Source organism: Tarenaya hassleriana, unplaced genomic scaffold, assembly GCF_000463585.1.
Source record: "Tarenaya hassleriana unplaced genomic scaffold, ASM46358v1 Cleome2, whole genome shotgun sequence".
Taxonomy (NCBI): domain Eukaryota; kingdom Viridiplantae; phylum Streptophyta; class Magnoliopsida; order Brassicales; family Cleomaceae; genus Tarenaya; species Tarenaya hassleriana.
The window spans coordinates 6,077,848-6,102,289 of NW_010965372.1; the positions used below are offsets into that span (position 1 = coordinate 6,077,848).

At 38.5% G+C, this 24,442-nt stretch overlaps 4 protein-coding genes and 1 pseudogene across 11 annotated transcripts; 3 read left to right on the plus strand and 2 right to left on the minus strand.

The window, feature by feature from the left end:
• Positions 1-1,833: 1,833 nt before the first annotated feature.
• On the minus strand, positions 1,834-3,132 carry LOC104812589 (zinc finger protein ZAT10-like). The gene has a single exon (XM_010539839.1). The coding sequence runs from the start codon at positions 3,050-3,052 to the stop codon at positions 2,246-2,248; it is 807 nt and encodes a 268-aa protein (XP_010538141.1). The 5' UTR covers positions 3,053-3,132; the 3' UTR covers positions 1,834-2,245.
• A 3,918-nt stretch (positions 3,133-7,050) lies between these two features.
• On the plus strand, positions 7,051-8,547 carry LOC104812590 (transcription factor bHLH54-like). 2 transcript variants are annotated; one of them, XM_010539840.1, is made up of 4 exons: positions 7,051-7,561; positions 7,657-7,815; positions 7,918-8,049; positions 8,302-8,547. In XM_010539840.1, exons 1-4 carry the CDS (start codon positions 7,115-7,117, stop codon positions 8,401-8,403), a joined length of 840 nt encoding a protein of 279 aa, XP_010538142.1. In that variant the 5' UTR covers positions 7,051-7,114; the 3' UTR covers positions 8,404-8,547. The 2 variants fall into 2 exon arrangements, with proteins under 2 accessions (XP_010538142.1, XP_010538143.1); XM_010539841.1 differs by having other exon boundaries at positions 7,921-8,049.
• A 329-nt stretch (positions 8,548-8,876) lies between these two features.
• On the plus strand, positions 8,877-14,790 carry LOC104812592 (activating signal cointegrator 1 complex subunit 2-like). The gene is made up of 9 exons (XM_010539842.1): positions 8,877-9,482; positions 9,602-9,761; positions 9,939-10,000; positions 10,691-10,785; positions 10,888-11,001; positions 11,409-11,474; positions 12,279-12,376; positions 12,685-13,097; positions 13,377-14,790. Exons 1-9 carry the CDS (start codon positions 9,038-9,040, stop codon positions 14,570-14,572), a joined length of 2,649 nt encoding a protein of 882 aa, XP_010538144.1. The 5' UTR covers positions 8,877-9,037; the 3' UTR covers positions 14,573-14,790.
• An 877-nt stretch (positions 14,791-15,667) lies between these two features.
• On the plus strand, positions 15,668-22,127 carry LOC104812594. 7 transcript variants are annotated; one of them, XR_002024094.1, is made up of 10 exons: positions 15,668-16,132; positions 16,322-16,623; positions 16,747-16,843; positions 17,122-17,239; positions 17,364-18,095; positions 18,612-20,478; positions 20,602-21,043; positions 21,376-21,518; positions 21,714-21,830; positions 21,936-22,020. XR_002024094.1 is itself a non-coding variant. In XM_010539845.2 (6 exons), the coding sequence occupies exons 1-6, from the start codon at positions 16,422-16,424 to the stop codon at positions 21,024-21,026; spliced, it is 3,441 nt and encodes a 1,146-aa protein (XP_010538147.1). In that variant the 5' UTR covers positions 15,668-16,421; the 3' UTR covers positions 21,027-21,206. The 7 variants fall into 7 exon arrangements, 1 of the variants encoding a protein (XP_010538147.1); XR_002024095.1 differs by having other exon boundaries at positions 16,407-16,623; XR_002024090.1 differs by lacking the exon at positions 21,936-22,020 and adding an exon at positions 22,047-22,127 and having other exon boundaries at positions 15,668-16,623.
• Positions 21,533-23,271, minus strand: LOC104813320 (annotated as a pseudogene).
• Positions 23,272-24,442: the final 1,171 nt, after the last annotated feature.

Sequence of the window (24,442 nt, forward strand, 5' to 3'; positions counted from 1 at the left end):
CCCCCCCCCACCGTTATTTGAATCGAGATCGAGATCGAATCATCGTCTACTCGTAGCATATAACCTCCTCCGTCACCGAGGTAGTGTTGCATTTCTGTCTTTAAAGTATGTCCATATGCAAGTATCATCCTCAGCTCTTAAGTTCAAACCCATGTCCGGAGTAGGATTTCCATGTTCTTCGGTGGCATCAACTGCTTATGTGGCTGTGTCTATGACCATGTGTGTGTATATACACATATATTTAATAAAAGATGTTTAGACGTAAACTCTCCCTAATTCCCAATTCATGGGTCTACATCTACTGCGGCCTTTTGAGTCGGGCCACTTAAATCGTCCGAGTTTTGACTGTACACGAGTTGAATTGAATGTCGAGTCCATTACACAACGGCAGGCAACCGTAATGATTTTGATGTTTGGCCGCCAAAGAAATGAAGTGTCGTGTGGCCGTGTTGGTTATATGCGGGTGTCGGTTGCCTCTTTGTTTGAAATTTGATGCGGACCTTAGAGAACAACAAGTCATGTGTGATGTGTTGCTTTTTGGTACGACATTTCACCTAACAAACCACATTACAAAGCCTCTATTAAGCCATTCGTATATTATTTATTATATTTATAGTCAAGTCTATGGAAGTAGTTTTGGTTATTGGTCAGTACTTTCAACAAGATATCAACATTAAAAATATTCTAAATTTTGTTTGCTTTCAGTCACTTTTTTGTTTGAATAATTTGATTTTAAAAATTATATTCAACATCCAATTCAGCAAGTGTAATTATATGCTATTAGTGTAATGACAATGGTGGGTATGTCTGGGCCTTTTGTTCCAAACATTGCTGGTGGGTATGTCTGGGCCTTCTGTATTATTGACAATGATTTACCCCAAATTTAAAATTAAGAGTGAAGGCCCAAAGTCTTACTATTGGGATATTATTATTGGCAACGCGCCATCTCTTAAAACTTGTGCTATTTAGTATTTTTACATGTCATAAGTAACCTCTATAACCATTAATTTTTTATTTCCCCGTCTAATAAAAGTCCTTCATAATCCAAAATATTCAGATATTGAATCCAATGTCATAATATCCAAGATGTTTAGATTCCACTATTTGGTCACTGATAATCCCATGTCTTTTTTTGGGTCAATGCCAATTATCTAAGCATCGTTTCCGTGAGTGAAGAGTTACCCCGCAACATAAGCGTACGCATTGGTTAGTCACCGAACACGTTTACTTAATTACATGATGCCATTAACTATCTGTTACATTTTTTTTTTGTTTAAGTACATTTTTGTATCTTGTTTAGATATAAAAAAAAACACGAATAATTCGAATCTAAACACGATGAGGACTTATCTACGTGTCCTATAGACAGAGTATTGAAACTTCGACAAGAATCTGTCTACAAGAGGGATTAGATTCTTTCTTACTCGATCAATCCCCACGTTCTCGTTTGGTCGAAAAGCCCACACACTTTTGGCCGAGTGCCAAATTCACCTCCTTTTCTACGTAATTACAGAACATTTAACAGCAACGAAAGATGATAAAAAAAAATTCCTACACAGCAAAAAAGAAAAAAAATATATATATATATATATATATATATATATCTCAAAGATGGGCGTTGACCGGGGAATAACGCGGGTCAACGGCTAAGCTGATACCGCGTTATGCGCCTCCCTTGGTTGACCGGTGCATGTTAGCGTTGCCCAGGTTCTAGAGAGAGAGATAGATAATCGGGTAGTTTCGGTTTGACCAAACTAACCCCAATTTAGCAATCCAAACTAAAATTTAAGAGGTTTTCTACCTATATTTTCATTTAAATAAACCAAATAAAAGTAACCCGTTCAAAATCAGATTTAATTTAATTACAATTCGGCTGAATTACTCCAAATCAAACCAAACCGGACCCCAAAATTCCAACATATTCATCTGGTTAAATAACTATAAAAAAAAACAATCACAAACACGATCGTAATCCCATTTGATTAGAGATTGCGTCTCACGAACTAAAATGGGGAAATTAAGTCGTATTGCTATTGAATAATACATACGAATAAATAAAAATAACAAAATAGATATTTATTTGGCATTGAATCAATTCAACCAAAGAACGCAAGAATTGGATCTAACAAAGTTCAAATCCTATACACTAAAAACAAAAAATCCTATAAACCCAACTGAATTACACAACGAATTTCGAGAAAAGGATCCAAAAGCATTGAATCTAATCCGCCTGTTTTTCTTTTTCTCACAAGGAGCAATCTTCGAGCTTGACAGAGAGCACAAGGCGTGGCTTCTTCGCCGTCGCCGGCATCGGACTCACCACCTCGCCGTCTCCGTTGACCAGATTCCCCGGCGAGAACTCCGGTATCGCCGGTATGTTCAGGTCGAACCCACGGTGGCTGGTGGATCCCACACCGTCCGACGTGGACACGCTGCTACTGTTGTTGTTGTTGTTGCTGTTGCCGTCGTAGTGGCAGCGTTTGTGGCCGCCGAGCGCCTGACCGCTTGGGAAAGACTTGTTGCAAACAGAGCAAACGTGGGCTCTGCCTGCTCCCGCGTTTGCGTTTGCGTTTGAGGTTGTGGTCGTCGACGTGGACGTCGACTGATCGTCTCCGGTGGTCGGTAACGCGTTTTTGCGGTGGCTGGCCTTGTGGCCGCCGAGGGCCTGGTAAGACGAGAACGCCTTGTCGCAGACGCTGCACTTGTAGATCAGCTTCTCCGGAGCCGCGAACGCGAAAACGGGTGGTGGCGATTGGCGTTTGCGATCGCCATCGCGGGCGAGGAGCATGAGACAGACGGCGAGGTACTCTTCCTCGGTGAGACGGTTGTCGGAGCGGTTGCGTTTGGAACGCTTGCGTTTGACGCCATGGAAGCTCGTGGAATCTTCGAACAGAGAAGGAATCGGAGAAGCTAATCTCGGCGAGCTGAGAGCTTCGAGAGCCATATTCTTGGGAATTCCGGGAAAATTCAGCGATCTGAAGGAGAAGGGGGAGGAGAACTCAAGAATCAAAGCTACGGAGGTTGAAGAAGATATGTATACCGGTATATGCATGTGTGTATATATAGTAGGTTGTGGAGTGTGGAGAGGAAGTTGCGTGAGAAAGAGTGGGGAAAGTGTGAAGAGTGAGGAAAGACCAGACTTATTTATTTATTTATTTACGAATGATTTTATAATTAAGAGGGAAAATAATATGTGCACGTTTTATTTGACTTGGTACACATGCAAGTGGTGACAAAAGCCACCAAGTCGGCTGTATCTACTTTTCCAACTATCCAACTATATATATATATATGTGTGTGTGTGTATATATTCGCGTGATGACATTTGTAATGTACAAATGGTACACGTTTCTTTTACATTGCCACGGATAACGTCTATGTTCTAAGCACGGTTCAATTTCATTTCATTTTTTTTATATAATTTATAACCAATTTGAATGATATATTTTATATTTTTAAAAATCGATTAAACCAACTCCATAAGAAAATCCGGATATGAATGAGTTATTGCAGAAGCGAATAATGGAACCGTTTCCCTTGCTTTTTAACCATTGTTTCGCATTATAAAAGATGAATTTTACCATTCAACGATGTTGATTTAATGGAATCTAAATCCGCAATAATATTTCACAATTTTCTTTTTTCGGGGTTACCAAAATACGCCGAGAAAGACGTTGTTAGCTGAACAAGTAGAGAGAGAGAGGGCTGTCTGAAACAGTCAAAACCGAATCGGAATTGAACTCCTTTGACTTTCACTTTTCCCAACTTAACCTGTACGGAAGCGTCGTTTCCACTCCTACACCTATACATATACATACACATACACATACACATATACAAGGGCATAAACATTTGAGAGGAACAGCCCAAAAACATTAAATACTTTGCAAGTTTTGTACAAATATCTCGAGTTTTAACGAAATAAACATTGTCGATCGAATGTTATTTTGCACACTGTTTTAATTATATATATATATATATATATAATGGGAATAGGATTTGATTGGATTTGATTTAACACTGTAATTAGTAAGGTATCTCACACGTGGATATTTCTAGTACGGTTCTGCTTCTAAGTCGTATAGTATATTTGTACATCATGCATGGATATTATATCTTCACTTGGTTTCAAATAGAATGCTTATATCTTAGTTTTTTCTTTATTTTTTTTTTTACAATGTTTGGATATACTTTCGTGGGAATTAATTATATATAAATATGTAAAACAGTAAACACCGTAGAAAATAGAATACTACATTTGTCTCAATTTTTATTTGCAGTATGTGAGATGTTTTTTAAGTAACAACAGTAACAATTTAAACAAAAAACAACAACAGTAACAACAATGGGGTTCGTCCTCAAGTCAGTTGGTTGTGAGCATGGAGAGTACCCATGAGGTGGAGGGTTCGATTCTTTACCGTATCACTTCCTCTGACCTGCTCGTCTGCCAACCTGTCATCACGGGCTGATTTACATCCTACGCGTGTATCACAGACTCGTGCGTGTGGACTTGGAGTTTGACCCGCAGACGCCTAAGCCCAACTACGGTCCGAACGTTAGGCGCGTCTGGTGGTCAGGTCCGGATAGGGGATCGTTAGATGCGGGTGGTAGCCAGTTCATCTCTATTTATAAGGGAAGATAGTCACGGAATTCCACAGTATATAAAAAAAAAACAACAGTAACAACAACAATAATAATAATAATAAATATTTGTGGATGGATCATCACACGTTTTCTTTGTCTGTTTTAAAAAAGGTGCATGCATTTCACCGCACATCGTCATCCGTACCACGTGTCGCCTTCTAGATTTTTTTTTACTTTTTTTTTTGTCTCGCGTTGTCTTCTAGATTTCGTTCCCCAAAATCGGTTTTTACGTTAGAAAAACAATAACTCGTATGACAAAAACTCATATAAAAACAAATACTGTAAACCAAAAAAAATCAAAGCGATTATGTAACTATACGTTTTTATATGAAGTATTTGAATAATAAATTAGATTTAGTTCGGTTTAACTTATGTTAGAATATACAATATTTGTTTTCGTGAACTAAGAAACAATTATAAATAGCACATCAAAGGATCGGAACGAAAATAAAGTATAGTAAATTAGAATTGAATAATGAAACATACATGGGCCGCCGTATTTGAGTCAATTTGGCCCATTTGATTCATTTTTATATGATAAAAGTTGTTCCAATTCCAACACCAAAAAAAATTGTCTTATAAGAACATTTAAATACATAAATGTATAGTTGTATTATAAGTTGTAGATATGTTGGAGCAGTGGGGCATGCAATTCCACGAGTAAGTCCAGAACAAATGAACAGAATAACGAATCCATAGGATTCAACGTACCTTAACTGTCAATAATTAGGAAAAAAATAGTTTAGATAATAAAATTAAATTAAAAATTAAACTTGAAACTCAAGATTTTGTGTCAGGATGATGTTAAGACAAAGCAAACGAGTTCGGATCTCATCTTGTCGGGTTCTCTTGTGGCCGTCCTTAATTTTTATCTTATATATTTTATTTATTTATTTATGCCGTTTTTTTTGTTGTGCATTTTGTGGATTGTCATAAGTTGTATAACAAAATGGATGGGTCAGGCTATTTCTCCATAGAGTTACTTTTAAAAAATGTTAAAAGGTAAATCAATTGCATCAAATATTGTTGAAGCTAGCCAAGTGAATTGTATATTTTTAAAAGTAATAAAACTATGCAATTTTATTTTGGTTCAATGCTAAAGCAATTTTTTTTTTGTTAATAAGGAGGTTCACCTGTACTTTCGGTCTAACCTAGCTACATCTCCTAGGTCCGAGAACAACCTTTAGAGATCCGACGAAAGAGGTCCAGAGAACAACACCCTCCCAACCGATAAAACATCATCTCCCTCTCCAGCAATTGGATTCGAACCGTGGACGAGACCCAGAGAGCAACACTCTTCTAACCGCTCGTGCACTCATTATTGAGTATGCTAAAGCAATTTCGGTAACGGATGTTTAAATTAGGGAAAAAAATCAAAATTCAAAACAAACAAAAGAAAATTGAAAGATAAAAAACAAGATTTTGATATCAGGGTATATGTTGTAATTTTTTCTGTTGGGAAACCTAATATTTGTGAGTGAAATGATTTTTGAATTTCCAATTTTTATATATAGTAGTAATCGAGAACTGAATTTTTGAATTTCCGATTGACATATATATTCGATTAAAACGTCATTTATCGTGACATCGAATAAATTAGTACTCCATCCGTTATTTCACGTTTTTTAAGAAAAAATAGAAAAAGTCACATATACCCTTATTTAATGATAAAAACAATGTTATCATTAATAATTTATTGGAATTTAATAGGGATAAAATTGAAAACTATTGTAAAAAATATCTTGAAAATGTAGAATGACAAATATTTTGAAATATGGAAAATAATCTAAAACTACAAATATTTTGAAAGGAGGGAGTATTATTTTTTGTGCACAAAGTTTAAAATACCTGAAAAATACAGTTATTTAACCTAATTTTTTATACATCAGGAAGGCTCCCGCACGTTGTTCGGTAGTCGTGCATTTGCATGTCTCCTCTCACTTACGTGGCCAGTTACCTACCAATTCTTCAAAGCAAACGAACCAAAACTCCATAACCTTAGATTAATTATAATATTAATGTAATCGTACGTTGATATATGGTAACTTATAATAAAAATATACATAATCTTTATATTAAACGAGTTCATGCAATGGAGTTGGCCTCCTCTCTGAACTGTATAATACTTGCCTGCGATCAACCCCACAGTTGACTGATCATATATGTTGATAAGGTTAATTAAAAAGCATGCATTAGGACTCTTTCACTAATTAACAATCATTGCAGATTAGGAAATTTCCCATATCATCTCATCGAATCTGCATCAAGATCGTCATCTTCTTCTTCAATATAGTCTAATATACACACACATATATATATATACATGCTTATATATATATATACAGACACACACAAGCTCAGACAGTAATTAATTAGGACAAGAGAATAAGAAGATCGACAAAGGAAAAAGCCCTTTTTTTTTTTTCTTTTGTTGATCCTTCTTGATCGTCTTCTTCTTCTCCAGCATTTTATGGCGATGGAGGCGGTCATGGCTGAAGGGTTTAACGTTGATGGTGAATTGGAGTCGTTGTTAGGGTTTTTCAACTTTGACCAGTGTCCATCAGAAGCAAAACCTCTCGGCTTCCCAAGCTTCTGCAATAATGATGATCGTCACCATCATCAGCACGACCATGATCATGGTCATGATCAGAATGTGTTTTGTCCAGATCCTGCCTTGATCTCAGACACTACTTTCACTTGTTTCGAAGGAGAAGCTCGTGATGATCGAGACAAGCATGTCTTCCCGTTCGCTGCAATGCCACAGCAATTAGCGTATCCTACGAACCACGACCCGATCCAAGAGACGACGATGGTGAAGGGGAAACTAGATATTTCGGATTTGTGCACGAGAAGAAGCATGGACGAAATCGGACCCTCTAATAATCTTCAAGCGAAGAATCTTTGCCCGCCAAGAAAAGTAAGTATATGATACAAAAGCATTACATACATATGTACACACACACACAGAGAATCTTACATGCATGTACATTGAACTGTAACGAAAACATGCAGAAGAAGCAGAAGAATGGCCAGGAAAGCTTAAAAAACTGCAACAGTTCATCATCGGATGACGATGCATTATTAGGAGATGTTCATGACGTACGGAACTCGAAACAAAAAGCAAGAGCCGGCAAAGGAACAGCTACTGATCCACAGAGCCTATACGCTCGGGTAATTAATTATAATTACTGTGTTTTCCCTCATCATTATCATTATTAAAAAATCTCTAGGATTTCTTAATTAATGTTTTTGGTGGATTTTTGCATGTTGAAGAAGCGGAGAGAGAGGATCAATGAGAGGCTGAAGATATTGCAAAGCCTTGTTCCAAACGGGACAAAGGTTGATATCAGCACAATGCTCGAAGAAGCTGTCCATTATGTCAAGTTTCTCCAGCTGCAAATCAAGGTTATATATATATATATATTATATACTGATAATTAGAAGAATTTAAATAAAAAATGTAATTGTTTTAGCAGAATTCATAACTTCACGAAAAAGATTTAAATAAAATAATGTATAAAATTTGTGATCTCTGAATTTCTGTGCAATTTCTAATATATTCTAATGATACTGTTAAAATATAATGTTTAAATTCTAGAACTTTGAATTTAATTGGGTCCATATATATATATATATATATATGTTGGAATTTTGTAGCTGTTGAGCTCGGATGATCTATGGATGTACGCACCTTTGGCTTACAACGGAGGGTTTGACACGATGGGCTTACATCACAACCTTCTGTCTCGGCTTATGTGAAGAGAAATCGCACCCAAGAAACCCTCCAAGATTCCGGTTCTTGTTCTTGTTCTTGTTCTTGTCTCTGGCTTTGTTCTTTTTTTTTTTTTGACATTTCTCATTCTTGTAATTAGATCGAAATATTACGCGAAGTGTAATTTTGGACTGACAGTTTCTGGGATTGGGAATCATTAATGGCATTTTCAAGCTCGATTTTATGTGATATAAGATATATGCATTGCCCATATATGATTTTGTTATGACTATATATGTGTGTGTGTATATATGTTAGACCGGATTTTGGATTTGAGTTCACCACTTGTACAGTTTATATATAATAAAATATTCTTTACATTTAATTAACTTCAATTAATCTCTCTCCCTCTCAAAATTACACGTCTTTTTCTAGTTTATTTTTTTTTATCAACACATGAAAGCTTTGAATGTCTATTACAAGAACAAAATAATAATAAACAATAATATACTCGCTGTATTATATATTATACGGAAAACGACGATACCGTATCTGCGGCTGCTTCTTCCCGCCCGCCTCCGCGACTGCCTCTCCATCACAGCTTACAGCCGCCGAAGCGCAATTCGATCTCTTCGCCGATCTTTAGACGGAGAAATCTAGGTCGCGAACCCTATAACCACCATGTCTCATCGTCGCTCTAATATCAGCAGACAAGATCAGCACACCCGATACGTCCCCAAGACCCAACAACAAGCTCGGAATCCAATTGATGGATCTAACCCTGGTAGGTACCCAGTTTCTCTCTCCTCTTCGCTCAGGCAATTGGATTCCGCCGTAGCTTCTTCGAGCGGCGGGGGCGGAAGGGGAGGCGGCGGTGGCACTGGCTCCTCCTCGTCTGAAGGTAGGATTACGATGGGGGATCAAGGGCAGTGGATGTCTAGTAGAACTCCGTCTCAGGGCGGCGGGAATTTCGTGAACTACTTGCCGCAGGATGAGGCCGTCGCCGTCGGTTTCGCCGCCGAGGATGGAGGGTCGGACCCCATCGAATCGCAGAGAGTGGTAGATCTTCTCAACAGAGAGCTCACCAGGCTGCTAAAGCTAAGCCCCAGAGAGTTCTGGAGAGAGGGTGCTGATCTTCTATTGCTTTTTTTTTGGTTTTGGTTTTGATTTCAAATCTAACTGGGATTTGAACTGATGTTGGTGGTGGGTTTTGGGCAAATGTTTGCTTTTACGTAATAATGGCAGTGGCTAGTGATGCATCGTTGCACGATTTCTTGGATAGCTTCCTGCAATTTAGAAGCAGATGGTATGATTTCCCTTTTCATGGAGTCAAGGGAATTGTTGCTGGAGTTATTGTCGGAGAGCTAGAGTTAAGCCGCCGAGTGTTCATGATCTTGTACAGAATGTGAGACACTTTTTTGAGTCTTAAACTGAAGCTACATTGTTTTTTTTCCCTTTTGTTTTTTGTTCATTTTGGACGACCCCAGATGAACTTGGGAATGAGGCGATGTTGTTGTTGTTGTTTTTTTATTCATTTTGGCCCTGTGATTGATACGGAGTGTTTGAATGTGGGTCATGGCAGATCTTCTAATAGGGATCCTGGTTGTCGAGCTGCAGATAGTCTCAGTCAGAAAGACCATGGAGGTGAGTTCCTCCTCTCTTCTTTACTGTTTGAAATTGTCAGTAGCCATTTCTATAGTTCATTTTGACGAGAAAAATCGGGCATTTAATGAATTGGCTATTGAGAGGTATGTCTTATTGTTTTATTTTCTTTCATTTCATGTGGTCATACATCTCACACTAGTTTTGTACTGTTGTGTAATTTTGTTGTAAGTTGCCTTTCGTAGTCTAACTAGAAAGGGAAAATGACTGTGAAAAGAGAAGGTTCAGTAATACATGACATACTCTAACTACCAAGTATATGGAATTTCTATCACATTTCTTTTTTAGCTTGACGTAGATTTCCCACACTTGGCTAACCTAGCACCATGGAAAGGTAGAAGCATGGCCAAAACCCAAAAGAGTGTTTCACTTGTATAGGAAATGTTTATTGTTGGGATTTGTTAAAGGGCACCCTGGTGCACAAAGCATCCCATTGAGCGGGGTCCGGAGTAGGGTCCCACTACAAGGGTGTATTGTAAGCAAACCTTACCTTGCAGAATATTCTGCAAGAGGATGCTTCCAAGACTCGAACTTGTGACCTCTAGGCTACAACGGCAACACCGGTGTGCCAAGGCTCCCCTTCATTGTTGGTTTAATCTGATGCATGGGTTCCTCGTACATAGGTCACAATGATGTTCTAGTTAACATTTTGATCACTAGTTCTGTTTATAGTTCTTTTGCAGGATAAAAAATTGCTTGATTTGCCAAAGTTATTGGATATATGTGCTATATATGGACATGAAAATGTGGAGCTTACAAAATCCCTAGTAAGTCATTCCAGAATGTGCTTATTAGACTAAGAGTATATCTATCTGTTACATTCTGCATCCTGAGATATTCTTTCACTTCTTCAATTGCCCTGTTTCTAGATTGAGAATGCCATGGAAGCCCAGCCTTGGATACCTGAAAGCTTGAATATAATGTTATCTCATTTCTTGGGTATTCTGCACACCATGTATCACCGCTGCACCTCATCTTTAGAGGTATGTATTTTGTGTTTAATTTTCAAAAGGTTCTCGTCTCATGGTGAACAATACATATATATATATATATATATATATAAAGAGAGAGAGATTTCGCAATTCGTACCGATTGCCTAATTAAGGCTTGCCTTGTTTGATTTAATAATTTTGCTGTCAACGTGTTTGTCTCATAGAATGAGCTGTGTTTTCGCCTCTAATGTCCTTGTATGAAAATGAAACCTCTAGGTCTGTGGTTACTTACTCCTAAATTTCATGGAACTTGTACCTAGCTAGTCTATCCATCCCAATCTAAGGTTCCATACGAGGTTTTAGATTTGTGTTCTTGGTCAATAATCAGTGCCTGAAATTTGTTTTGCCCAACTTTCCACTGATCCATATTGCTGCTGCATTCTTAATTTTATCTGCAGACCCTGTTATCTAGTGGAAACAGTGAAGACCAGGGATCCAGGCGACTTCGTACTGACCTTTTAGAGGTGAATTTCCCTTTGCTTTTGTGGAAATCTTCTCTTTCCACTTTGTTTTCTTCCATCTATTCTGATAATTTTCCTTCTACCATGTAATTTCCTTCCTGGGACATATGAGTTGCGGTCCTATCTTGAAATAAAATTCACGATAGAACTAATTATTTCTGTACATGCTTGACTTAGTACTTCTAACTGAAAACGAGGTCATGGGTGGTCAAACAAAAGATAAGCCTTTATCGTGTTTGAAATCTTTTGAGCTCAATGCTGAAATTAGGAAAGAATGAGGCTTTTTAAGCATTTTTAGCTCTGTGTTAAGAAATTGGTAGCTTGTTTGGAATTGGTAGCTGTGATTTTAAGAAATCTTTTGCAGTTTTTTTTTCTGTAAAACTTATCAATATGATACATAACTTGTTACATTTTTAGATTGTTTAACTTTTAATTATGCAATTCATGTAAATTTAATTAGGGTTTTCATTTATAATTAGGGCATACACATAAGCCCATTATTCAAATATGTCTGGCTATCGATCATTAAATTTCAAGGTAACTTTTAATAGAATTTGTTCCTTTTCTAGACCTAGGAAAAATGCAGTTTATTGCCAATAATGGGCAATAATAAGAAATACTTTCTAATGCGCCTTCCTCTTCAGTACAAGCATGCTTACTCTGACTTGCCATGCACAAATATATATTTGTTGGATCAGGCGTTTCTTTTCCCATTAATGTATTTCAACGTGGAACATAAGATTTTGCTTCTAAAGAGGATGAGGAGATGCGTTATGGTTGTCATCAGTTTCCTTGCTATGTGCTTAGGTTATGGACTTCATTAATGATGGAGTCGTGTCTTTGGATGGTTACATTTCTGTACATAAACCAGCAGCCTTTATCTTGGCCTGCCCTGTCGAGACAAGGTATGCCTTCTCTGTTCCATCGATAACATTCAATTAGTATTGTGAAGAGTACTTGGTTGACAGGCCATGGAATTTCTGCCAATTCTCAAAAGTTTTCTCTGTTTTGACTGCGGAAAATTGCTCTGCATAAATCATCATTAGTTGGATTTGTATATAACTGCATTACAAATTTCTCATGATTTTTGAAAACTGAGATTGATGGTGTGACTTTTGTCACCACTCATCCAATAGTGTCTCTCAAGTCTTTTAGCTTGTCTTGTCTGCCAAAGTTTTTTGGTTTTTTTATCGGATCCTAAATGTCTGTGCAGTTATGGGAATGATGAACTTCTAAGCAGCATTTTGCGGTTGCACGATTCTTTGCTCCCATCAGTACACCGGGGGTTTCAGTTGTTGTTCAAGGATGGAGAACATGCATCTCTTTCCGACCTTACTATGAGTTTGAAAATGTTATCAACAAGGATAGTAAATTTTTGCTGGAAAATATTAGACATTTGTTACCTGAGTGACGAAATGTTTAATCAAGGGACTTCAATTCCAGCCGTCACTAAGATGTTCCCGTCAAGTGTAGAGGATCCTATGATAAGGGCAGATATACTGATGCAAACATTTAGGGAAATAGGTGGGGTTTCTCAACAAATGCTGGAAAACAAAAATCGATTGCTTCAGAAGATTGAAAGGAATTACAGAGTAATGGATAGACTCGTGGGTTTGCAGAATGCAGGTATTTTCTTGCACAACTATTTTTTTTTTGTGTCCTGGTCGATCCATTTCTTTGGTATCCTCTATCAGCAAATGACATGTAAGATGAAGCATATAGTAGAGTTTCTGAAGATGAAATCATCTATTGCCTTGCTTCCCTCTAAAATTAAGGAGATTCTTAGATTGTTCGATGCTCCTATGAATGTGTAATTTTCGCGGAAGCCAGTCCATTTTAATCTTACGTGGTATGGTATCTTTAATATCTGTTTCTAAGCAAGTTCTAATATCTGTTTGTAAGCAGGATGGATATCGATGGAAGATGAGCAGTTTCAGTATTTATCGATGATCACGTCACACTCTTCTCAGACCACTTCAGTTAAGGATCAACACTTGCTGTCTGCTCAGGTGGCAAACACAAACTCCAAACAGCTGGTGGATGAAGATGCTGTTGTTATGCAATCCAAGATCAGTCAAATAAAAGATTTATTCCCTGATTATGGTAATGGGTTCCTGGCTGCATGCCTCGAAGCTTATAATCAAAATCCAGAAGAGATTATCCAAAGAATACTTGAAGGAACGCTCCATGAGGATCTGAAACGATTGGATACTTCCTTGGAGACAATGCCACAACCCAAATCTGCTTCAACTATAAGCAGCCAAGACAAAGGGAAAGGGAAGCTGGTCGAATCTGATGATATCATCACAAGCTCTGTTCCATACAAAGAGCAAGCCATCATCAAAGGTCCTTCTCCACATGCAGCTTCTTCAGCATCATCTGCCTCGTCCACTATGACGATGGGTAGGTTTATCAGAAAGGCGAAGGACGATGCTCCAAACCATGCTATTCTCGATGCGAGGAATGAAAACGACAAGGCAAAGGATGCCGCCTTACTTGCAGAGTACGAGTATGAAGATGAATATGATGATTCCTTTGATGACTTGGGTTTCAGTGTGGTGGAATCAGCTGCAGAAGAAAGCGAGAAGTTTGGTTTGGTTTCTGGATCAGAATCCGATCCCTCTAGTGCTCGGAAGTGGGGAAGCAGAAAGGCGCCTCAATTCTACGTGAAAGACGGTAAGAACTACAGTTACAAAGTGGCTGGCTCGGTTGCAGTGGCGAATGCCAATGAGGCATCACTGGTGAGCCGAGCTCAGGGAGAGTTGATACATGGGTTGGGACATGGAGGGAACATTCCTCTTGGAGCCGTTAAGAAACTTACTGAATATCAGTCGCAGCAAGATCACTACGGTCAGAATGCTTCGCCCGGGGAAGATGGAAGAGAGAATGCGAGAAATTCGAGAGGAAGAGGTGGACGAGGAGGTCGGGGAATGGGCAGAGAACAGCAAGACAGAAACCTCGATGCGAAAAGCTCGGATGTTTCGGAAACAGAGAGCAGAGGCGGCGGAAGGGGACGGAGAGGCGGAGGCAGAGGAGGAAGAAGTCATCACCATAAAGACAGAGCAATGAAGAAACACGTTGCCAGCATTTCTGGTTTCTAGACAAAAGTCTTAGACAGAAGTGGACACTGCACAAGCAAGCCGCCTTTGTGTGTACAAAAGGTAAAATGGGTCTTTGGTTTAGTTAGTGGTTAAGATTGAATCTGATAAATAGACGGCTGTGAACGAAAATAATAAATTGACGGCTAAGATAAATGTTGAGATTCGGTATCTTTGTATTTTTCCATTTAAGTTTTTATATATATTTAAATTAATGATTAGTTGACTCAATAATATATTTTTTTTTAATCAAATGGTTAGATTTGCTTTAAAATTTCAGAATTCAAGTGTCCATTAACAAAAGGACAAACACAAATTGGTTATAAATAATGAAGCAATAAAATAAAAGGCGACATCTCAACGAAGAAGGGTAAGCACATGAATGAAACACTTCAAATGTCAACCAACCGAGACAACTTAGCTTGGCCTCATTTTAATTTTATTTTTTAATTTATATTTTTCTGTGTTAAATGTTAAGCAATCTATAATGCGGTCCACCATATCCACCTATAACCAATAAAAAAATTATCAGGAATATTTACTAAGATATTAATATTTTATTAAAATAATCAAACGCATTATTAATCAAATGGACAGATGATATTTACTTATGTGGATTTTTTGGGTTATATATATAAGTAGATTATCCGAAAATATCTAAACCAAAACTCCAAGATTATGTTGATAAAATTTATTATTTATATTCCAATTCGAAAATCATCCGAATTGTAAATATTTGATACATATATATAATTAAAAAATTATAGATGAATATATTGATTAAGAATAATTTTTTTTTTTGGTGAGATTAAGAATAATATTTTGCTTCAGAAAACTTATCTAAATAGTTCCAGTTTTCACTCGTAAATTAAAAAGAGAATATAATTATGATTATATAATAAAAAGCAATAAATCCATAATTATGTATTGGAGAATGTTGAGATATTATTAGTGAAAGTCGGCTCATTATCATTATGCGTCCTGTTTTATTATAGTTTTTATGTAAGAAGATGCAATAAATTGTTTAAGAATAAATAAGGGAAATAAAATTTTTAAGTCACCTGGAAAAAAAAAGATATATGAGAATGGAATGAGCTCTTTCGTCTTCATTCAGTCTCTGCCTTTAAACCAGAGCGTCTGTCGCCATTTCCAGAAATAATTACCATCACATAAACACAACAATCAAACTCCAAATCTCGAGACAAGAAAAGTCAGGGGAGAGTCAAAGCGTTTGCTGTGGAGCAAAGAGACAAATCTGACTGTTCGCAGAAACAAGAACGGGCAAGGAATCGGGGATTTGGTCTTGTCGGAAGTGAAGTGAAGTGAAGTGAGGGATCAAGTTTCGGCAATACGTAAAATTCAGTCAACATTCTCGTTCGTTTTCTCTCGGGAGAGAGGCATTGTACGAGGAAATCCAGTCTGAGAACATAGTCGATCTCTTTTGGGTCTCTGTTCTTTGATCCGTCGGAGCTTCTCGCTGTAATTTAGGCATTTGAGGACTTGGGTTTTGATCCTCAAGTTCAGGATCTTGCTTTTGACGAGGCTTTCAAGCTAAATTGTTTGGTAAGTCTTGAGCTTTTTCGAAATGGTGGAGTTTGTTGAGCTAGATATGGAAAGTTGGAAATTAGGGTTTGTATTATTGAGCGCTCTTGCTCTGTTATGAGATTGTAGTGGAATTGGGAATAGTATAGTATTAGAGTGTGCATACCGATGACTGAGATACTCCAGTTATTCTCGGTTTTGGTAAATCAGATCAAGAAGAGATAGTTGTTCAAATCCATATGTGATCAAGAAGAGGAGCTTGTTGGGTGACATTGAATTGTGGTTGCTCGTGTAGTGCTTATTTTAAGTGATGCCTCCTTCCCCGGCATTGAGATGCTCCCCGGTCAGGGAGCTTCCCGGGAAGAACCATAGACGAGGGCACAGCATTGAATATGGGATACTATTCAAAGAAAAAGATGATGATGATGATCTTGCATTGTTCAGTGAAGTGCAAAACAAAGAGAGAGAGAACTTCTTACTTGAGTCATCTGATGATTTGGAAGATGCATTTTGTAAGTTTTTTTACTTGCTGCTACTCTCTAAAGTCAATCATTGTCCTTCGATTTATTGGCTTAGCTTGTTTCTTGTATCTTTTTCATTGACCTGCATTTCTTCAATTTTGGAATTCTCTTCAGCTTCAAAACTGAAGCACTTCTCTGAATCCACCATTCTTGTTCAAGGAGAGAGCAGTGGACTGCTGAATGCAGATGGAGACAAAAATGATTATGATTGGTATCTTTTCGTTTCTTATAGATGCTTTGAATTTTTCTTCTGCTTTACTATTATCACAAAACAGTTTTAACCTTTCACTACTAGCTAACAGAATTATAATGGCCATCTTTCTTGCTTGGGTATTCTCTATATACACGAAACCTTCTTTCTTCTTAAGTTTTCTGATTTTACAGGTTTGTCATTGTTGGTGTAGCATAGTACTATGTCATGTTTGTCAGTTTCGTGGATGCTATTTTCCACTCTTGATCTTACAAAGATCACTTTTTATCAATTGGAAGGTTGCTTACGCCTCCGGACACGCCACTTTTCCCTTCATTGGATGATGAACCACCATCAGCTAGTTCTCCGAGCAGGGGGAGACCTCGGGGTCAGATTTCGTTATCTAGATCTTCTACGGTAGGTCAAATAGTCTATCCAGAAACGGCAAACTGTTCTTATTTGTATCTTATGCTGTTGATTGGGAATAAGATCTTGCTGCAATTATCTCATCTTCACGTACTGACTATACATCTATGTGCAGATGGAGAGGAGCCACCAGAGTAGTAAGGGTAGTGCAAGCCCAAATCGCTTAAGCATGTCACCTCAATCTGGCAGTATGCATCAGATGAAAGGAAGGACATCTTCAACACATCAGTCTAGTCCCACATCTGCTCAACCAGCAGCTATCCCGGTTAGGAGGACATCTCCTTCTCCAAGTAAATCCTCAAGGCCTGCTTCAAGGTCTTCCACGCCAAATTCACGAAGGTTGAGCACATGGTCAAATACCATGGCATCAACAGCACTTAGGGGCACTTCTCCTTCGAGATCTAGCCATGGGAGCTCCTCTTCACCAAAAATAAAAGCTTGGCAGTCAAATATTCCCGAGTTCTCACTGGATGCACCGCCAAATCTCAGGACATCTTTGGCTGATCGACCCGCTTCCTACGTGAGAGGTTCCTCACCGGCATCCAGAATTGGCAGGGACTCATCCTCGAGACACAACAGACAATCGGTTTCTCCTATTGCTTCTAGAAGTGTCAGTTCATCGCACAGTCACGAGCGGGACCGGTTTAGTTCTCATAGCAAAGGTTCTGTGGCATCATCTGGAGATGATGATCTTGATTCTCTACAATCTATTCCCCTAAGTGGCTCAGATCGTCCAGTCTCAAAGAGAACTAGCCTTTCTCCAAGTAATAGAACTCCGAGATCTTCAAAACTACTTTCACCTAGTTCTGCACCAAAAAAACCGTTTGAGTCTGCTCTTCGTCAAATGGTATGTTACTGCTTAAGTATGAACGTTTACGTTATATATTTTTATGCTTTGTTAGTTATTCTATTGTTTTGCATTACCTATATTAAAGTCAGGTTTTACTCTGCTTGCAATATTGGATGCTCTAGTGACTTGATTGTTATAAACATATTACCAAATATGCAGTAAGAATACGTCAAAACAGCTTGTCTTCAACTTAGCATATGTTGAGATCACACATGATATATTCTTATGTAAGTTCTAGTAATTGGTTTCCCTCCATTTCATCTGGTAGTATAGTCAGCCGAATCAAGTCATGAGATTGATGACCTCACATCACATCTGGTGAGTCGTAGCAATTTAATCGAACTGTTGATCTTAAAATGTAATATTATCTTCTTAGAAAAAAATGACCAAACCCTATTTCTTGTTCCATCTTCTCAAGAGCTGGTTTCTTTTACACACATGTATCTATTTCCTAGTTGTGTTGTTGTTGCATAGACACGTGTAACTGTGTTTGTGATCTACATTTTCTTGCAGGATCAACGCAAAGGTCATCGTAATATGTTCAGACCTCTTGTATCTAGTGTTCCTTGCACGGGTCTCTATGCTGGGAAGGACAGTTCGTCTTACCATCATATTATCCTAAGACCTTCCACTTCAACAGTAGGTGGCAGTGCAGATTTTGGTCGAGTTACAGGGTTCATTCCAGGTACTAAAGGAAGTGAGCTGCTCTGTGATTGTCATACTGAAAACGAGACATTACAGCATCCTAATACACATGAAGAAATTTCTGCCTTAGATATAGATTTATTGAGCAAAGGAAATAGAAGTAAAAACCATGACAGTCCTTTACATAACCTACTTGGCTGTCTGGATCAAGGTAATGCCACTGAATGCAATGCTGGTGTGTCAGAGGAGGTCAATCATCGTGTTGATGTTGATACCAATTCAACTTCGGGTAATTTGCCTGTAGCAGGGGATGTGCCAGAAGGGGTTGCTCTTGAAAATTTGGAGGCTTGTTCTAGATGTGGTTTCCACTACTATGCCACTGAACCAGTTGAGAGTGAGATAAATCTTTGCCCAGATTGCCGAGAACAACATGATTTTGCGGAAACTGCTCTCCTCAGAACCACAGTGCTACTTGCTGAGAATTCCCTAAACACTGTGATGACTGCACAAGAAACGCTGCCGCAGCCTATTGAAACACAGGAGAACATTACGCAGGGACAAAATTCCTGTGAGGAGGGACAGAATTATTTACAAGAGAACACTGTTTCTGAGGCTTTGACAGTAGGTGATGGGGAGAGGTCCAATCATCAGCACGAAATTCATCAACCTTCCTCTGATTGTAATCTACTGGACAGAGACACAGATGGCACCAAAACTCTGTTTTCTGACAAGCATTGCGATTTGAAGATTGATTCTTCAGATGGTGGGCGCAGCAGTTTGCTTATAAAGAGATCAAGCAGTATGAAGGCACCCACTACACGAGCTAAGAACTCAAATGCCATCAACAGATCGTATGAAGATTTTTCTTTTGTAAGGGAGAGAAGCAACCGTCTTAGAAGCTCCACTGAGCATGCCACTCTGTCTGCATCGCCTTCTTCTGATTTTGGTTCATCTGTTCAGAAGGAAGCTCATGTGCAACAACGAAGTGGCAACACACATGATGTAGGGTGTCATAGATATGACATAAACTCCAGGTCCCTGAGCAGTATGTCATCTTCATCGGAAGTGTCTGGCCATGTCGGCCAGGCTCCGAGTGTTAGGCTTGGGGCCAGTTCTGAACTGTTTGCTGTTGATATGATATCCACTGATGATCAGGCACATCCAGAGTCTCATCCCAAAATCCAAGACTCGGGAAATAAAGAAGCTGATGTGATGTACTCAGCTTTTGGGGAAAGCAGGAGATCGATTGGTATTTCCTCCTTGGAGTTATCAAGAGATGTAGTCGGCACTGTAGCAGAGAGTAATTCAGTTGCATCACTTAACAACGATGGCAACAAAGATTTATATGAAGCAGGAGATGGTGAAGCCAAGAATCTGATGAGCACAATGGAATCAGGAGAATCACCAGTACACGTAAGGAGCACATCAGAATTAGGAGCATTATCTGTGGCTACTGTTTCGTCTTTTGAAGATGACTCTCTGCTACAGGGTTCTATTTATCAAGAAAAGGAGGGAAATGAAATTTCCGAGCATGGTTTGTCTGCAACATCCTCGGAAATAGAACTTGAGAAATGTGAACACGAACATCCTGGTTCAGAAGGTCACGACATATTTCTGGGATCAGAGTGCAATAGAAACGAACTTGAAGACTGTTCAGATCTATGCTCTTTGGGAAAGGATGCGAGAAATTCTGCTATGGAACACAATGCCTCTGCTCCAGCAAATGGGAGTTTAGGTATTGATTCTTTAACAATGGTGTTTTAGTATCTAAACTTTTGGTGTGCCATTAAAGGTACATATGAAAATGGACTTGCTGATCAAATCATTCCTGAACCATTGATCCTTGTGTTCTTTGCAGAAAATTCAACTGTTATTGTGGAGTGTCATGAAGGAAGAGAACCCAAGAGCCTGACACTAGAAGAAGCAACCGACACAATACTTTTCTGCAGCTCCATTGTTCATGATTTAGCTTACCGGGCTGCAACATTAGCCATCGAGAAACAGGGAGACGTGGCCATGGAAGATTCAGGTCCAACAGTAATGATACTTGGGAAATCAAACACATACAAGGTTCATAAACACAGTGGAACTAAGGTGAAACACAGTTCCAAATCTACAAAAGGCAGGCAAAAACAAATGGAAACAGATTTGAAAGGTTCAATCCCAATGGAGAATGATGAAAATGGAGGTGAAACAGTGACACCTAATGTTGGAGTTATGAATAAAGGAGACAGTTTGAACCCTCCTAAATTGGAATCCAAATGCAATTGCTCCATAATGTGAAACTCATGATTCATTTGGTAAGTTTTTTTGGGGTGGGTGGTGCATTTATACCCTTTTGGGGGTATTTTTTTGTGTTATCTTTTCTTTCATGTTCCGGCTGATTTGCGGTAGAACACAACAGCCTTTTCTTGGTGGTATAAATGTACAGTTTCTATTTTGATAAGCAGCTTTTGAGGTGTACTGCTTCTTATGTTGTATCTTTTTCTCTTCCTAGAGTATCTCTGTGTTAGCCTTCAGTACAGGTTGGGTATCTGAGATTTTGGAAATATCCGATCCTAAATCCCAATCTTTCTTGTTTCGGTATTTGGAAATTGGAACTAAGGATCACAGGCGATGTGTGTCACTGCAGTAGAACCACAATGGCTCACTGAGATGCGGCCTATGTTCTTCTCCATGAAGGAATCTGATCATGTATAAAAGGGGGAAAGCAGAAGCAAGATATATCTCAGGTTCAAGGTTGAAGAAAGGCGGTACATACTACAGGCCTAAGAAGTAAGAAGCTTGATTGTGAATAGTTTTTCATTGCTACATTTTTCGATCTTTTTGTCCGCGTAGTCGAATAGTTAAAGGAGTTGCAATTCTGCAGAATGTTACTAAGACCTTTCAACAGGATCTTCAGTTGACTTAATAGTGTATCCTTTGTATTATACAGACAAAAATCTCATTTGTAACATTATTGTCTTACAGCTCTACTTGTCGGACGTCGTAAAGTTGAAGTGCCTGCAATTACCATGCCAAATATCAGTTCGAGTTCGGGAAAGAAGTCAAAGTCGAGAAAGAGTAAATCAAGGCTTCCAACCTGTGGTGAGTGTTTGTCGGATTTGCGGACTTCCTAAAAATCTGTCTACTTGTGTGAAATAGCTTTCTCTCCATGACTTCTTGATCATCAAAGTCCCACAAACTGCCCAGAATCCTGCAGCAGCTCCGACCGCCATGCCCATGTACATCCAAACCATTTCATCGTCATCATCATCATCATCATCTTTGCCTTCATCCTGGACTGTCTTGTCTGCCATGCAGTTTACTTGCAGAGGAGGCCCGCAAAGTCCCGGATTGCCCTCATAGATCGAAGGGTCGTTGAAAGTTGCAAACTGGTTTGATCTTGGAATGAAACCCGAGAAGTTATTATATGAAACGTTCAGATGGTCGAGCAGAGTCATGGATGCCATGCTTGGAGGGATGATGCCCGAGAGACGGTTGCAGGAAATGTCGAGTGTTTCTAGTTGCCTTAACTTTCCTATGTTATGGGGTAATGGCCCAGTCAGTTGGTTCCAAGACAAGTTAAAGAACCCCAATGCCTTGAGATCTGTGATCTCTTTCCAGTGAGATGATTGTTAGAGAGATCAATGATATTGACAAGCTGAGTTACGCCTCGGTACACTGCTGTTCTTCCCTTGACGATCAACTCCATTTGCTTTCCTTCCACAATCCATTCCCAAATTTTCTCACCAAGCGGCATATCCACCGCATTCATGGGCTGGTACGGACTGAAAACTTTCAGAGCCACAAGATCACCGATGCAACTTGGAACTTCTCCTGACAAGTTGTTAACAGCAAGGTCCAAGATGTGCAGCAATGATAGCCTGCATATTCCTTCGGGAATCTTCCCCGAGATCTCGTTTCCTCTTAGTGACAACTCCATCAAGCTAGGTAACTCTTCTGAGATATGTTCCGGTATGCTCCCATAGAACTTGTTTTCTTTAAGGTCAAGTGTTGTCATCTTTGTGCAGTTCTTCAGCCATGAAATTTCTCCAGAGAGAGAGTTACTGCTCAGCTTAAACCAACGAAGTGACGGTATTTCCGAGCAGAAGGTCTGTGGGATCTGACCGGACAGATTGTTGAACGAGACATCGAAGACGTGCAGTTCGTCTAGAACTTCCCAACTGTGGTACAAGCTTCCACTGAAACTATTGTTTGATAGGTCAAGATACTTCAGCTTTCTCAAAGCTAGGATTGACGATGGCATAATCTCTTCAAGGAACCTAGAAATTCCGGGATACTATGACCAGAAAAGTTGTTGTTCTTGAGATCCAAGTGGCTCAAGAACTCCAGTCCAAGAACCGAATCACTGATCATACTGCCAGACATCTGTTAACCGATCCCAAGGAGTCACAATACATAGGAGAACCACCAAGATCAAGACATATAACTCGGCCAGTCTGGCTGTTGCAGAAAACACCAGTCCAGTTGCAGCAGTCACTTCCTGTCCAAGAGGAGAGCCTGTCTGAAGGATCTTGAAGGCCATTCTTGAATTCCGAAAGGGCATTTCTTTCTCGTTCGAGACATTGTTTTGCTTCGAGTGGAACAAACTCGGAGGATAAGAAGACGGAAAAAAGGAAAACTAATCGGATCGAAACATATCCGCTTACGAGTATCATTGTTTCTTGGCCGACGATGTAACTTGAAGACTTGTGTCGGAACAGAGGTTTAAGTGGTAAGTGCATAAGAAAGGAAAGAAGAAATGGCTTCACTTTCTATGAACCGAGTCGAAAGGAGACTACTGCTAACGCCAGTACGGTTACCAAATTCCACCATTTGATAATTTTAATCATAAAGCGGCAATCCAAAAGGAGATATAAAAGACCTATTAAAGTCAAAGAAATTATATTAAAAACTCATTAAAAAAAGCAGCAAAGTTATGTACAAGAAAATATAAACAAAATACTGACAATAAATATTATATCATTGTAAATAAATTATGATACGATTTTCTGTTATGTAATTTGATATCTAATTTTGGTATATTTTGGGAAAATTTTGAGTTTTGTTTACTTTGATATCTAAACTATTCTTTTTTCTAACTTATTAATTAAAACAGTATGGTTTTAATCTCAATTACTTCATTTGTTTAGTCATGACATATTCATTATTATGGTGGAAAACAAAATTGAGTTATTAAGACAGGTCAAAATAAATTTAGGTTTCTAAAATGTATAATATAATCCATATTGGATATATATAAAAAGAAAAAAGAAATCATATTATATAAAAACCAAAACCATCCTATATGTAAAGGGAAAATGTAGTTTTTTTTTATAAAAAAAATCTGTTTTTAAAAGTAGAAAGGATGTTAGGAGTCGTTGAGATATCATGGAAGGAAAACCAAGTACCAACATCACCTAATCGCAAGCGTAAGATTCCCCAAGTTTAAATTAAACGGCTCATTAATTATATAGTTTTAACAATAATTAGAACTAAAATCCAAACTGCATTTGGCCACTTGGTGGTACAATTTGTAACATTGTTTTTAATTTCACCCTTTGTGTTACTAATTAATTGGGTGAACAAGCTGATTAATTAAGGCGAGCTTTGATCACCTAATCCACAAATCGAAATAACCCTCACGGTTCTTGATTGGTTTTCCATCCGGTTTAAGTTTAATCGATTTCAAGAAATCTGGTTCATGTATATAATGA